This window comes from Eucyclogobius newberryi, unplaced genomic scaffold, assembly GCF_026437365.1.
Source record: "Eucyclogobius newberryi isolate DKJ021-1_F unplaced genomic scaffold, fEucNew1.0.hap1 SCAF_10, whole genome shotgun sequence".
Lineage (NCBI taxonomy): Eukaryota > Metazoa > Chordata > Actinopteri > Gobiiformes > Gobiidae > Eucyclogobius > Eucyclogobius newberryi.
Window position 1 is genome coordinate 33,951,809 of NW_027315724.1, and position 17,123 is coordinate 33,968,931.

The 17,123-nt window shown below is 40.0% G+C and overlaps 1 protein-coding gene across 2 annotated transcripts in view; it reads left to right on the top strand.

Annotated features, from left to right (window-relative positions):
- Window positions 1–2,077: 2,077 nt before the first annotated feature.
- Window positions 2,078–17,123, top strand: part of smtnl (smoothelin, like) — a 40,855-nt gene continuing 25,809 nt past the window's right edge. For both annotated transcript variants that reach the window (XM_072455515.1, XM_072455526.1), the window contains exons 1-2: window positions 2,078–2,170; window positions 3,954–4,676. In XM_072455515.1, the coding sequence (XP_072311616.1) occupies window positions 4,092–4,676 (585 nt within the window). In that variant the 5' untranslated portion in view covers window positions 2,078–2,170; window positions 3,954–4,091. The remainder of the gene's footprint in view (window positions 2,171–3,953; window positions 4,677–17,123) is intronic.

Genomic DNA, 17,123 nt, shown 5'->3' on the forward strand with positions numbered 1-17,123 from the left:
TTGTAGTGTTGTGTTCAGGGTGCGTTTAATATACTTTGTACTGTTAATAAAGCGTAAAACGTTAGTACTATGTCTGTTATTGGGGTTTTGGTAGTAACATAACCTTTGCTGTGGGCCAACTAAACTTATTTAAGGGCCACGTTTGACCCCCAGGCCATAGTTTGGACAGACCTGGTCATAAGAAAGAGAGGAAAACAAAACATAACTCAATATTCAGGGTCTGGAAACAGTGATTGCATTTCCAGGTCTCCAGAAGGGTGTCAAAATGAGGTTAAACACTTTCTGTAAAGGATTCCAGTCCGAGCATGATACTGCAGGTACATTTTGCCAAAGTATTTGCACTTGAGCTCATTTTTTTACTTGTCATTATAACTTTGAGTGTTGGCAGGAACAGGAAAGTCACATTTCTGGTTCAGACTTAGTGAGAAGTGAATGAAGAACCGTAAATACTTACCGTATTTTCCGGAGTATAAGTCGCACCAGCCAAAAAATGCATAAAAACCTTATATATTAAGTCGCACTGGAGTATGAAATGCAAGTGTGAAAATAACAAATAATATCACATATAAGTCGCTCTGGAGTAAAAGTATATAAGTCTAAATATAGTATAAGTCTTTTCATTAAGTACTTTTAGGTTCGGTGCTGTTCACAATGCTGTTACTTTTAAAAAATCTGAGGCTAAATATTTTGTTTGATTTCAAAATTTTACTTCAAACTGCACTCAAGTGGTCAGAAAAAAAGAAAATGACAAAATTGTTTCTGATGTCATCTTATCTTATGAATAGACGCAAAACTAAAATGTTTTAATCTTATCTCGAGTGAAGCAACTCAGTGTGAAAGTCTCAGAAGTTATGGAATACGTTACAAAACACATTTAATGCAGTCATTCAGTATTATGTACCTGTAAAGTATTCATCCTGAAACTGCTAGAGTTATCTTTAAATAATACACGTCGCTCTAACCCTGCATTTCTTTCCCTTTATCTTACATTACCTGTGTCAATGCGACTCATTTATAGAGCGTTTAAGGCCACAATTAAGTTTAGAGCTTCTGACTGTGGAAGTTCTTCTTTTATTCAATTGAAATTCTGAATTAAAATTAGATTGCTCGATGTGGATTTGAAAAAGAACACATGTCAGATTTTGTCTCATATTTTGTCTCATAAGTTGTATTTGTATCAGTGAAAATGATGAAAGCATATCAATTCACAGTTGCTGTCATCTTTAATTTGCATTTGTTTATGTTTATTTGTAGAGCGCAATTTGAAACAAAATAATTCAAAGAGCTTGACGAAAACATATTTGTATGACTGGTTTTTACGATTTTCAAATGTTGACTTTATTTGCTGTAATTGTACCTATTGTAAACATAGATCATAGTTTTACACCAATCGAGTAGGTATTTTTTGAGATAACGTTGGACAATTTTTTAGTGTGATGTCATCAACTATAAACAGGAAGTGAAATTATAAACCTGAAAAATGTGCTATTCTGGGATAACAATTTTTTTTTTTTTTTTAAACAAAATTCAAAAAGTATTTATCTTACCGTATTTTCTGCACTATAAGGCGCACTGTCAATGAATGGTCTATTTTTTATAGTTTTTTCATACATATAAGGTGGATTAAGCAAAACAAAATGTGTACCACTCAGAAATCATCCACATATAAGGCACAAATATACTGGATTGTCCTTTTTTGAGAAAATGAAAGGCTTTTAAGTGCGCCTTATAGTGCGGAAAATACTTTACTTCATTTTAGTTCAATGAGTGGTACAAACCGTCAGAGGCACTTTAAAACAGAACGTAAAATAATCGTTGTGAAATGTACTTAAAAGAGAAAAGTGCAGATAAAGCGCTTTCGGTGCTAAATAGGTGACGGTTTTAGCTTTAGTTTACAGTTCATCAGCCGGGGGAAGTTCAATTGTCCTGTAGCCGGACGATGACAGAAAAAAACCCACTCTGAGTGCACTCTGAAGCCCCTCCTCTTTTTGCTTTGCTATCGCCTCCTAAGCTCCTCCCCGTCGCCGTGTCTCCTCCTCCTTTATCTCCTCCTTCCTCAGTCTGACAAGGACTTGAGAGTTAAACAAACCAGCACCGGCAAAGCACACACAAGACTCAGAGGAAGAGGAACAGCTGAGCGGGATCTAAAAAGCTCCACGGAAAACCCGAGGTGAGAGACAACTATGACGACTTTGAATGACTCAGTTTACCTCTCAAACTACAAGAATGTCTGTTATAGTCATGACTCTTTAATGACAAGTTAGATGGTCTTTTTGTGTGTATTCTCAGTGGCATAGTGAGTTGCACGTGTGGCTTTCACTGGTAGTTTTTGCAGATTTGAGGGGGAAAGGTTTCTAAACTGTCCGTGGGTTTCAGAGTGATGGAAGTCTGACACTTTTGCTATAACAATTAACAATTAAAAACTTGGTATTATATCTTTGAAAGCAAAAAAGTCCCCAAAATATCACCTTTAAACAGGAAGCTGGAAGATTATTTTTGTTCTAAGCAGTGAAAAGACAATATTGTGTTTTGATTTTCCGATATATAGACAGAAAAAACACTAATACTTTGTCTATTTGTTCTAATTCTGACTGAATGTTTCCTCAAATCTGCTGGAAATGTGTTTTTGTTCTATCATTTATTGCTGTGGGCCTGGGTTTTACAAAGAAAATGAATTCATATGTTTGTGTTATTTCACACTGATGTTACTGGCGCGGCCCCCTTCGACCCTGATAAGAGATCTTCCTCAAGCGAAACCTTTGAGGACCACAAACCGCCTCAGGCCCATTGCTGCTTTGCCACAAGAAGAACAAAGTTGTACAAAAACTCTAAATTTGCACAGGTCAAACCACTTTCATGACTCTGATTGTAATCTTAAGCTCCCCTAATTATGTCGAGCGGCTCATCTGGATTCAAAACTACAGTCACATTAAACTGCTTTTAAATTGTTTCTGCACATTTTTAATTAGGTATAAATTTGATCACCAGTTTCTATGTTGTTGGTTTCATTGTGTGGATGATGCTGGAATAAGCAGTGCTGAAGACAAATACATGACTCGTCTATTCAAACGTTTGTTGTCCTAAAAAGTACTTTCAATTGAGAATGTGTAGAGTCTGATTTAATATTTGTGTCTCCAGATAAGAGGAAAAACATGTGCTAATCAAATACAGCATCGACTGATAACGATTCTTATGTTGACTTATTTTTAATTACAAAAACTGTGGACATGATGGGCATGTTATAATCTGATGTTTTAGTTCACAAGACATTCCAATCAGAGAGCAGAACGAGCCTCTCACGAGTCTTATTTGTGTTGCCAGTTTCAAAGCTGAAATCCAGAGTGTTTAGACCTCTCATGAATCAGCGCTAGTGCAGCCTCTGCAGCTCAATGAGACTGGAATTCTGGAGGTTCTGAACATGAGACATGACCTGAACATAAACTGAGAAAGAGAGACACTTGAGTCCTCCATCTGCAGGTTAAGACTTGGAAACACAGGTTCACCTTAAAACCAGTGAGAGCTCAGACCACATAACCTTTAATCAGTGGTAGAAGAAGTATTCTAGTTGTAAGTAAAAGTACAGTTACAGGAGCAAACAAACACTCAAGTAAATGTAAAAGTATCCTGTTAAAAGTACACATTTAAAAATCTACTATATTCACTACTGTATTCACACATATTTTGAGCACTATTAAAGCATCAAATTGTGATCTCCATGAGAAATTCTCCTGATTGTCCTGATATAACCCTGCAGCCATTTCAGCAGGTCCAAAACCATAAGAAAAAGTACTTTTACATCTCAGTCCAGTTACAAAATGTGGGTCAGAAAGTGCTGTTACCTGCTCTGAAATGCAGATACCTAAAGATGTGACTGAAGCACAGCAGTTTTACTTTAGTACTTTGTTTCTTTTCATCGCTGCCTTCGACATCATACGTTTTTCTTACATTTTCAGATTCCTCAGATTCGTCGTCGATTAAACTACCGCCCGACTCCGCCCCGATCGCCCACGTCCTGTCCCTCCCTCCTGACCCCCTTCGCGCCCTTGTCTGCTCTTTCCCCCCGAGGATCGTCCCCAAACTCCTCTTCGGCGATGGAGACCTTGCTGGAAGTGGGCGACTACTGCCACGCTCGCCCCTGCTCCCCAGAGGGCGAAACCGTGTGCGCCGCCCTGTCCCGCTACGAGAGCACCCTGCGCGACGCCATCCGGGAGATCCACGTCGACGTGAGCGCCTTCAAGGTCGGCGTGGAGCGGCGCCTGGAGGAGACGTCGCAGCTCGGCACGCCTTTGAGCGAAGCCGTGTCGCGACTCCAGGAGGAGAACCAGCAACTCAAGGGCCAGCTGGAGGTCCTGACCCGGCAGGTCGAGCTCCTCATGAGCCGGGCGACGGAGCCAAGCCCGGATCTCAGACTCAACAAGATCAACGGTCGCAGCCACAGCCCGAAGCTGAACGGCATACACGAGGAGAACCGCGAAGAGGTGAAGGAGATCTTCTACGGGAAAGGCCAAGCGCACATCCAGGCGTCGGACGGCAGCGCCAGGTCGCCCCCTCCCGCCTCGAGTAGCCCCCCCGCGGGATCCAGGGTGTCCTCCATGGTCACGGGCCTCTTGTCCAGCAGCAGTCCATCCACGACGCGCTTCTCCAGTCGGGCCACCTTCGCCCTGTACAGCAAAAGTGTGAGTATTTTGTTCTGTTTCTGTTTGTCGCGCGGTTACCGATCTTCGACCCCCGCGCGCCGGCGAGCGTCACAGCTGTTGAGTCCGAACAAGAAACAGTGAGAGATTATTAGACCATGTGATGTCGTCTAGCTTCAGCTCGGGCGGAAACGAGGGCTGGCGTTGAGATGGTCGGCGCCGATTGACTGACTTTCCAAACGCTCTGGACAATGGCACTTCGGGCAGCTGATTTCCCGGAGGGTCCGAGCACGTTTAGTGAACTGATTATGGACAGGTCTTCTCTAAGCGACTCAAGCCGAATCCTGGAAGTTCTCGTTCTCGTTGAAATGACTGACACTTAAGAGTCTTGGCCTGATTTCGAACCATGAAAAATGTGCTTACTTTACACAAGATTAGATCAGCCTTTATTGTCCCACGTAGTGAAATCTGAACTCTGCATTTGACCCATCCGTCAATGCCTCTGGGGTTGAACCTGTTTGGAGCAGTGGGCGCCACAATGAACCCTCTCCAGATCTTGAGCTGGTCTTAGTCGAGACCTCGGCTGGAGGATTTATCGACAGTGCACGAGGAAACAGAAGGAAACTCATGTCAAATTCATGGATTATATATATTAAAGTCTCAGTTGTTTTCTGATGAAGTGCACACCACTAGATTAGAATAAATTTGAATCAGGTCCAAGATCTACTTATAATAATAATAATAACAATTTCATACTAATGTTGTTTCAAAATACATTTCAAATTCTTGTTTGGTGAATTAACGTATTAATAAATAATATTTTTGGGGATATTTATTTGGATTTTTTCTTACCTCGGATACTATTAATTGCACCACAAGCTTTAGTGGTGGTAAATTTGGTCCAAACCAAATCTAAATTATGATACTAAAGAAACAAACGTATTAACTAATCTATACCTAAACTTCAATATGTAAATTATAAATACTATCCCAGGGCTTCTCAGAACAAACATCTACAGAACTGTTTACACCATTAAACCACTGGTCTGACTTCCGTCCGTTTGTTCATTTGTGGTTTCAGCTTTGCGACAGAGTTGAGTTATGATGCATGGATATAATAACGAGTTTCTCCACCGCATCATAATGATTGAAAGGCCGCGGGGGCTGTGACCTAACCAGGCAGTGAAATGACGTGGTGCAGCCCCGTGTAACTGGAGCCGTCCCCCCGAGGGAACCATTATCCACTGGTTTAACTCCAAACAACATGTGGCTTTCAGGAATGCCGGGCAGGGAAAGACTGGTGAGGTCTCGTGTGCTGTCAAAAAGCCAAGCGACGGTTCACTGTCTGACCCTGAAACAGATGGGCCTTTAGCGGTGGGCGATATCGACAAAAATTGAGTGTCCTGATGGCAATGTTCAGACGGGATTATGTCAATTCAACAAAAAATGTGTCATCAAGTGTGTAATTTGAGGTTGATGTTCAGACAGATGTAAAAGTGCAGAAATATCACCAAAAATCTAAAAAACAATCAGCGTGAGAATTTTAAAAGCTAAATATTGTCTTTTTAATTCAATATGTTGTCCAGAAAATCTATCTAAATGTGAAGAACTTGTTGTGTTGTTGTTTGAGACAGTGGAAACGAAAGAAAACTAAAGATTTCACAGTTGTTTGGTCGCAGTAATTGTGAATAATTGAGTTAAATTGTGATGTTTTTTCCCACAATAATCATAAAGTTTGATATTGTGACATCCCAACATACGACACATCTGAGTGAGATTGCTTGAAAACCATGATTCATTTGTGTGGACGAGCACTTGCCTGGCTCAGAAACACTTCCATAATGTCATTAAATGCAGTTCACGGTGCACAAAATACAAAGTGCTGCATTTGCTGATTATTTTAGTATTTTTGAGGCCTACGGTGCATTGATCTGTTTGAAATACATGCATAACCAGAAAAAAGGTAAAAATATTCCAACTAAAGGCTTCGAAATACAGAATATTTAGTTGTGAAGTGTATAATTGACCAAATTAATAAATTGCTGAATCTGTTTTTGCCCTTTTGCTTTGATTATGCCATTTCTTTGTGATAAAACGTCTTTTGGCTTGTGTTTTATGGTGCGTTTGGTCTGGTTTTTGTCAGAAATTGAGTCCATTTTATCCAGATGTGGGCTTGGTTTGGTTCTGTTCTAGTCTTTGTTTCAGGTTTAAGTCTGAACGCACCGTATCGTCCACGTAACAGTTATTAAACATAGCAATCATTAAACCAGTCAATGATAGTTTGTGATATTTTGATTCCCCAATGAAACCCAACAGTTTATTCATGCGCGACCTTAAACGACTCCTGCTTTTATGGAAATTCAAAATGCCGCTTAACCCGACTTGATCCCGTAACATCGATGCAGCCGTCCGGGTTTGAAGATCTCTAGTGGAAAAGAAGACGTCGCCCTCGTGGACTCGTGGCGGTTATGTCATGCCGCGCTCGCGCTTTTTCCAAAACGTCCACGGGTTTAAGTAACTCGAGTCTGCTCCCGGGAGGCGAGGTTGGCCCTGCGGCTTTCAGACCCGACCGAGCGAGCGAAGTCAGAAATGGAAGTCGTCTTCAATATCGCAAACTCCAAAACAAGTCTTCTGTTTGTTTCCCGGAAATCAGACGATGACGATTTGGCAGATCTATTTTTAACGCCTTCATCTTCCTGCGTCGACCCAGTGTTTGTTGGGTTTTCTTGGCAGCAACCGGGCCGCATTATGGAACGTGATTGACTGCATTTGCAAGCGATTGTCGGGTGTTTGGAAAAAATAAAGTCAAAAGTGAAAAATGATACGGACGTTCAAACAATCATTTTTCCACGAATCAGAATTTTAGCGGTTTGATCAGCTCTCGGTCTTGAGCGAAACGTTTGAACGAGACACGGCTGCTCTGGGATGGCTGTTGCACATGAACATATTCAAATATATCGAGAACTTTTAGTTTTACATGTCATTTTGCAGCTCTCTTCAGCAGTAACGTGTAAAAGAGTCAGCCTTTCGATCAGATGCCCGTTTCACACACTAATGATCATCGAATATAAAACGGCAAAAGCTTTACAAACTCAACAAGGACTTTTAACGAGGCTTTGACTTCTTGATTATTCATAACTTGCTATTTTTGCGAGCTAATGCTAACGCCTATGGAGGAAAATGCAGGTGACTCTCCAGAATTCAATCGTTTAAAGTTCGAAGCGACCCAAACGGTTGCTGGTTGTCCGGTTTGTGGCCGGCTGTCCCGGTGCGTTTTGCCACACAGTCTGAGACGTGTCGGGTTTTTCAAGACGCCTTCAAGACCTTCCAAAAATCTGTATCGACGTTGTGATTCCTCGAGAGCCGGCGAGAGCAGCAGCCTTTACGTTGCCTCAAACCTTCTGCACAGCGTGACTTCTAAACTCTTCCTCGCCGAGCTGCGACATGATTGACAGCATCAGCATCGAACGTGGCGTCTGCTAATCACATGTCTACGATTGTGCACGCCGCTGGTACAGTATGGCCGCCGCCGCCGCCGCCGCCGCCGCACCAGGGCATCTGTGGCTCCAGATGCAAACCCTGTGCCCAAATAGAATCACGTGAACCGTAGGAAAGACGGCACCAGTTCAAACGTTTGCATTGACTCTAAAGCAAAACTCAGACTTGATGAAGTACGTGCCGTGTCGGTGGTTGTCTGCTGCCGTGTCGATCTAGTCGAAGCCGCACAGAGCCTCATTGTTTGTGTGTTATTGCGGCGTGGATCCCCTCATTTGCCAGCCAAATGCACACATCAAACGGCTCGGCACAACACTGCGGAGTTATGCATCCAGAGTAATTATGCCGGTTTGCACACGTGGATTATACTGTGCCTGCCACAGACGCAGCGCGCTCACACGCAGCGGATCTGACTTTGCTCGCTGTCCGATTGCACTGATATAATGATATAGAATAGGACATGATGCAGTTATGTGTAAACGCATGCCACAGTGTCATCAAATGGCTATATTCCTTTATTAAGATTAGATAAAAGGGCCTGTCACAATAAAAAATGTTCCATGTGCGACATAGTGCTACTGAAAATAGTAATAATATTGAAGGACAGTTTATGCCCTTGAATAATTAACCTTAAATAGCCGTGAATATTAGAATTAAACACGAGCGATGGATCCAGAGAAATTGATGGCTGTTCTACTAATCATTTTTTACGATTTCGATTATTTTCCCCAAAACTACGGTGTACATTTTAGGAGACCGACTCAAAAGTCCCTGTGTAATTATGTCAAATCCAAATGTGCAGAATCTGACTTTACGACAAACCTGTTTTACTACAAACTGGAACTGGAAGAAAACGAAATAAACTAAATATCGACCTCAGCTGGAGATTTAAGACAACAGCTTAAATATGAAAGTACAATACAAATAATAGTCGCGTTTCCCCACTGTAAAGAAAATGAACGCACGATAAACACCAAGTCGATACAGCTATTATCGTGACAAGCCTGTTTCTTCTTCTTCTTCTTCTTCTTCTTCTTCTTCTTCTTCTTCTTCTTCTTCTTCTTCTTCTTCTTCTTCTTCTTCTTCTTCTTCTTCTTCTTCTTCCTCTTCTTCTTCTTCTTCTTCTTCTTCTTCCTCTTCTTCTTTCTTATTATTTCTTCTTCTTTCTTTCTTTCTTTCTTCCTTCTTCTTCTTCCTCTTCCTCTTCTTCTTCTTCCTCCTCTTCCTCTTCTTCCTCTTCCTCTTCTTCCTCTTCTTCTTCTTCTTCTTCCTCTTCCTCTTCTTCTTCTTTCTTCTTCTTTCTTCTTCTTTCTTCTTCTTCTGTTTAATGGCAGTTGGTATCCAAGTATTACAATACCGCCACCTACTGTAGTTGTACGTCTTCGACTTTTCTCTTCAGACTTTTTTCTTCAGACTTCATTCTTCAGACCGTAATATCTGATCCAAACAGGCCGCATCACCAGAACTAAAAGCACTCGTTCACTTTGACACAGAATGCGTTGGATTGGCGCTCCAGGTGAGTTTCCCGGGAGCGTCTCCGGGGCAGGTGTGTGCGGGACGAGGAGCGACAGAAGCATCTGGGAAACAGGCCTCTGCACATTTATCCCAGCAGAACATGAAGTCGTAACTGTGTGAAAAGGCGGCGCCAAGTCAAACGCCGTCTGCTACTGACAGATGGACAGCGACGAGGCAGAACCCCAGTCGCCAGGGTTTTATCGTGGATTATTCCGCGTTTCCGTAGCGGGAAAGACACCGATTTTACTTTCCAAATTTTAAAGAGTCAAAGCGTCCAGCCCGAAGACGCGACGACGGCGTGCACTTGAGCATGGTTTGAACGGGCGGAAAAACACAGTCTAATCCATCCATATGAAAATGTATTGAGTCGTTAAGTTAGAAAACGTTACATCTTAATTAAGTCGAAGTGTCAGGACTTTTTGCATTAATATGTTGTTCTTAAGTATGGACAACTGACAGTAAAACACCAGATATAAGATAAAAAAAACACATTTTTGTCCATCTCTCCATTTTTCCAAGGACCCGGTGAACGCGGCATAATAAAGGCCAGTGACGGTAACCAATAGTAACAGACGTAAAGATTGAAGAACTCGTACAAACTGACAGGCAGCTGGACTTTATTTTATTACAATTTACTTTTTGATAGTTAAATATTTGGACTTTTCACATCTGTACTGCTGATCAAATGCTATGCTATTGTGTAAAAACATCTTCAATTTCCATTTTAGATCAGATTTTCTTCTTTTAAACTTTAAACAGAATCATCATCAGTGGTTGTGTCCGTATCGTGAATTGACAGCCAAACATAGGTTCATTTTGCATAAAATAGAGAACAAAGCAGCGTTTTAAGGGCGAATATTAATTTGCATAGTTCAATGAGTTTGTTTGTTTTTATTGCACTGTTTTTTTTACTGTTTATTTTACTACTAGTTAGATATTAGCATGTGGTCCCTAAACCAAACAAACACTGCCTTTGTTTTTCACCGTCAACATGTGACTTAAAGCATCTCTTTATTTCACTTCAGAACATGAATAAAAACTGTTTTAGCAACAATCTCTCATAAAGTTTTCGATAACCGTTGCGTACCAGTTACCGAACCGATCCCACTTCCCTGACTTCACTGACTAAGCATTTAAGCGTCTGAGTCTGAGACGCGCCGGAGCAGCCAGATGACGACACCATTCGTCACGTTTGAGAAATGGACTCATCTGTGGTATTTTTTCTTCCTTTTTTTTCTAAGTTTTTTTTTTTCTTGCCTTGGAGCAACTTGGAAAAGCAAAGCGAAACTCTGTCAAAGGGTGAACCGCAGCTGCGCGAGTGTATTTCCATAAAGAGGAGCTTTGAGGTTTGTCAGAGGCAGATGTCTTTGCTCGAATGGCGCAAGCGCTGCAGGAATTAGCTCGAGATTAGCCCGGCACTCAAAAGTTAAACCCGCTCAACAATGACTCCTCTTCCTCCTGCAAATCCCACTTTTCTCCGAGTTTGAGCTGGTTTTTCCAATTACCGGCACAGTTCTGATCTGAATAGGGCTCAGTGTGGGCGATCCAGCTTTGAAAACTCACTCACTGTGGACGGATTAGGCGTCCGACCCATGTCAACACAGCACTTCTCTTTTCATTTAAAGGCACATCCCCGGGAATATTATAATATGCTGTAAGAGATCAAGAGAGTGCAGCGTTTGTGAATCAATTTAACCATTTGGGAAGTTGTTTTTGCCAAACTAAACAAAGCTTTTAGTTCAAATATTGTCAAAGTAAAGTACATTAAAATTGAAATGTGTTTGAGTTACTTATAAAGGTTCACCGTGCACCAGCTTGTACTCTTTCCCAGGAATGTTCCGCAGAATCACATTAAACATTTAGCATCTATGTAATAGCATGTGTTTTTATTGCTCAATAAGCTTGAGAAACACACATTCTTACAGAGAGCTGCCTCGCCTCTCCACAGATATGACCTGTAACTCTTTGTGGCGATTTAGTTTAGTTTAATGCACTGAATAAATACAAATTAAAAAGTCATGATGGAGACTAAAACCATGACTAAAATTACATGCATAGATATTTTTTGTCAACTAAAATACTCATATTTTTGTCAAATATAGTAAAAATGAAACATAAATGAATGAAATTAACGAGTGGGGACTTGATCCGGATCTCGGAGCATCAAACCAGAGCGGAAACAAACTCATCGTCCTGAGAAACGCGTCTTTACACGACGCAATGCAACAGTTTATCACTTTTAAAACAAATCATATCTTTTCTGATCGACTCAAACTATGACGGATTCAGGCGACTAAAACGTACTCACTGGACTTGTTGTTTTTCTACCTTATTTTTGATCTTTGCTGGTATTGTAAAGCGCAGTAAGTGACCCAAAGAGTCCATTGGCAGAGTTTGACAGCCACACCTCTGCCTTTCAGTCCCACGGCAGCTCTGGCGACATTAGTAAAGTGAAACGTTATCTGAAATCTTCTATATAAGACTTTACTGAGACGTTTTCCTCTTGTGGTGTTTTTCCGCGTAAACCGCATCGACGGCGCTCCGTTTGAAGGCCGATATTCACGAGCACTTGAAGATGAGTAAGTACTTTTTGTTGTATTTGAAGTAGACTTTGAAGTGCAGGGTCTGGGGTTATCTCTGCGACGTACTGAACGCGCATCATCCGTTAACGTAACTTTAAAACAGAGGCGAGACGTCACGGTGAGGGCGCGGTCACCGGGGGAAATGTATTTTTAATGTAGTAAATCATAAGTTGTACGTGATAAACATGAACAGGGGAGGCGACCGAGTGTACATTCAAACCTCATACTTTTGTTCAAGCAATATTTACGCTTTTTGTTCTGTCTTTGCGTTTTACATGACTTACATTTAAATCCTTTGAGTAAATACTTGGACGACTACTTTGTACTTCTACTCGCGTAACAGCGCTCTTACTTAAGTACAATTGTGGCTACGCTCAGTTTAAAAGTAGTTTAAAAACAGATATGGCCAACAATAAATGTACTGAAATAAGAATAGCATCACTGCAAAATAACATTAGTAGAAGTACAAAGTAGTGGTCCAGTTTCTCAAGTAAGAGGAAGAAAGTATTTGGGGAAAGTATTACTCGAGAAACTGTAATAATAACTGGAAGTAGAATCTGATTTATAATTTGAAGTTAATGTAATCTGAAGGACAAAACGTTGAATAATCCCAAAAATCTGGGACTTTCAAACAAAAATGAGAAAAAAAACACAAACGTTCAACATCAAACTTTGTCGATTACAGAATGACTCAGTGGGAAGAGTAACCAACACTTTTTTCTCAATTAAGACTTCAAACTAAATATGACTCAAGTGGGAGTAAAAGTATGCAGTCCAAAAACTACTCCAAGAATTCAGTTGGTGTAACCCATCATTCGTTGGAAAAAAAAATGTCAAAGGTCAAAGTTCATCAATTATTCCGTGCGAGAGTCATTTTCAATCTCAGACCAGCACTTTAGATTGAAAATGACTTTCGGATGGAAGTCGAAACGTCTTGATTCGTAAAAAACTGTCCAATTAACTGCCTTTTCAAACAATACTCCAATAATTACAATTTTAATGAAGTAAATGTGACTAATGCTGGTCTGGAGTTGTTCAGAAACGTAATGAAACGCAAACGTCCCTTTTTTATGTTAAAATAGAATGTTTTCCACGCTTCTGTAAAGTTGAACCGTGCTTTCCCCGGAGCAGGTCTTGAAGGGGCAGAGCTCAGAGCTTCCCCCGGAACGTGCTGGTCAAGCTGGGGGGTTTCACAGAGGTATGCGGCCACTCCCTGCCCTCCCCCTGGCTCTTAATGACTTCCAGACAAAAGGCAGCGTTCCCGTCATCCTCCCTGTTAATAAGTGACCGGCCCTGGGACCCCCCCCCCCCCCCCCCCCCCCGCTCACTCCGCTCAAAGAGAAGTATGTGACCGTCCAGGAGCGTTTAATCATAGAATTAACATTTTCTGGAAGGGTCAGAAATGGGTCAGGGGGAAAAGACAACAACATTTACATCCATGCGTTTTTAAAGGACCGCACATTAGAGAAATATTAAAAATCTACTTTTATGAGAGCATAAAGTGTCAGATAATATGCAAAAAAGATACGTTTTTTGAGGAAAAGAGAAAATAACTGATTTGTTTTATGTTTGTATCCTCATGAGAGAAAAGAAAAAGAATACTGAACTATAGAGGATGTTATTGTTTTGCCATCAGCCTGTTATTGTGCTTTAAGATCATTACTTCTGGTAAAAAGTTTGTATTTTTTGGACAATTTTTCTTTCTTCGGATATTTTTTCAGTGAAAAAAGCAACAACGACAAAAAACAAGAAGACAAATTTAACTTTGTCTCATTTATTGTCTTAATTATTTGTACTAAGACAACTAGGGATGTCAAGATTATCGGGTTAATCGATAATTGTGATTATTCAGGTCACAATGTGACCACAAAATGATAATTGTAAAAATGTTTAAGCAAAATTTATGTATTTTTAGTTCAATATATTGCCCAAGAAATAGACCTAAACATAAAGAACTTTTTTTAGCTGACTGTTTTTGTCATATTTAACTTCATTTTGTCAAAAAGTTCAGTTTCGTAAAGCCGGTCACAAACTTGAGAAACCGTAACGGGAATGAAAGAAAATTAAAGATTTCACTGTTGTTTGGTCAGTCTCAAAAGTCGTGATGTTTTTCTCACAACAATCATAACTCTAAAATGTGATATTGTGACATCCCGCGCTGTAACTAACGATTATTTTGATCTTTGATTAATTGCGGTGATTCCTTGATTCATCATCTAGACCGAGAACATTTTTAAATAAACATATTTGACCTAGAAAAGACTAAAATAAACCCTCTTGACGGCATCTTGGTCAAATAAAACAGCTTTTTCATCAAAAACGCTAAATATACATATTTTGGAGTCTGTTTTCCACCCTCCAATAACGATCATTTGATTACAAAACCAGTTGCGATTAATCGTTTCAGCCCTAAATGATACAACTCGAATCGGATCGTGCTTATTGATCACAATCGCTCTCACGTACAGCTTGAATACGTACGTTTGGGAAAGTCCTCTCCGCCTGCGCTGGAATGTTCGCTTTTTAAATCTCATTACATCCCGAACTCGGAGGCTGTGTTTTGAGAAGACGCCTTCGGGTATTGGAGTTATTGGTTCGGTTTTCGGTGGCGGCCGCTGCTGCTGCTGAGTTGGCAGACATTAAGTCTCCCACCGCAGGAGTCCGACCCTCAGAAGAGCTTCTCCGGGGTCCCGGCAATTTACCTGTCAATCACACGTCCGGGTCAAGCGCCGCAAACGTCGACCTCCTCGATTTACCGAACGAGCTGTCGAGTTCACCTGCCAAACACTGTCCACGTGAGGAAGTTACAGTTATTCACAATCGGAACACGTTCTACAAAGCGGTGCAATTCTGTGAGAAGTCAACATTTTTACATTTTTTATCAGTCTGAAGCTCTGTTTTTGCTCTTTAAGCTAAATTTAGCCCATTTCAGCTTTGTCTGTTTGGAAGAATTGAAAGATTATATTCGAGAAAGTTAAATTGTGTCTGAAGGAGCAGCAAAAGAAACACATTTAATATTCAGTCAATATAAAGCTTCTGTCACTTCTTTTGTCAAATCTTTAACAACTTTAAAAATGCAAAGAAACATTTTGTTTTTCCACCACTAGAGAAGTAGAAATGTAATAAATATCTGCTGAAAGATGACTGTAAAATTAAAGCTGATTAATATTTGTATTGTAGCAAGTACCTTTTGATACATAATAGCCAATAATCTGTCCGTTTTACACAAATAAGGGACAAATTGATTCCAATCACAAGGTTGGAACCAGTAAAAAAACATATAGATTACTGGATTTAGTTGACATTTTTATTCAAGTGCTTTTTGACTCGACGTATAGAGCTCACAGTGTCTGTAAAAGCTCCAAAATAAAAACTGCTAAAGCACCTACACAATGTTATTACAATAAACCTGATTATAAAGTGAAATGTTTCAACAGTAGATGCATTTCTGCTTCCAAAATCAGATTACCTGCCGCTTCCCCTCCGCCGTGTGTCAGTGAAAGTGTTAATATTGAAGTGTTGAAGCCTCTGTCACCGCAGTGTCGCTGTTTGTGTGTTTGGGCCGAGCCTCCGGGCCAAGTCCAAACATGATATTTAGCTCGGTGATGTGTCCATTATAGAGAACGAGAGACACGAGAGGAAGAGGGAGGCATTTACTGCTTCAGCTGCTGTGTGTGGAGTGATCTGCTTCTGAGTTTCACAAACAGGGGAACAAGGACTGCTGGAAAAAGGCCTATAATATTCCTCTATTCCCCCCAAATTATCATAAACTCTCAATATGGAAAGAGAATTTGTCTGAGAATAGTATTTGAATATATCACTGTATATTCTGTATTATTTATCGACATAATATAGAATGTACATGGATAAGGAAGTTTATAGACTGAAATTTTAAACACAAAATAGTAGTTCTTTATTTATTAAACATTGTGGTTTCAAACCAGTTCTGATAAAACTCAAGAGCATTCTGAAAGTGTTCAGGAAAAGTCACGTTTTGTCCTGATCATTTTTATTTTTAAAGTATCAATGCTGGCTCAAATGAGTATCTAGTTTCAATGCTAGTTTTAGCATTGATTAGTGTCTTATTTATTTTATTTTATTTATTTTATTCATTTTATTCATTTTATTCATTTTATTCATTTTATTCATTTTATTCATTTTATTCATTTTATTCATTTTATTCATTTTATTCATGTATTTTATTTTATTTATTCATTTTATTCATTTTATTCATTTTATTCATTTTATTCATGTATTTATTTTATTTATTTGTTTATTTGTTTATTTATTCATTTTATTCATTTTATTCATTTTATTCATTTTATTCATTTTATTCATGTATTTATAAAAAAAATTCAGGGATAGTGCACATTAATAAATATTCCTGTCGCCTTGTCGACCACTGCATCTTCTTTGTTGCAGTCGTAAATGTCAGACGGTGCAGCGGTGCGGTTATAGTCTGTTTTTAAATGACAAACCAGGTTTATTTATACAAGAACAAAGTTGTAGAGACTCTTCAAAGTACAACCGCCAAACGCCCGATGAAACGAGCGCAATAAAGTACTTTGTCTGAAGAAAAATAAACGCAAATCTGGAGCTCTGGCTAATATTTGCGTGTCTTACGGTGAGCTATAGTTCGTGTTGTGTTATGAACTCCCTTAAACTCCTAACGATGCAGGACAAATCGGGGGGAGGACGGGAGGTCTATTGTTGCCACATGTGGGAGATAACTCTCACTGGAGGAGGGTGAAAAATGAATCCTTCCTTATGGTTTTTGACCCAGTTCTCAAGGACACGGCAGCACCTGAACTTATTTGAGGCGTTTTGACTGAATAAATCAAGTGACTAAATGTTTCGAGCACCTGTCGTTGCAATAGATAAGAAAGTTATTGAAATT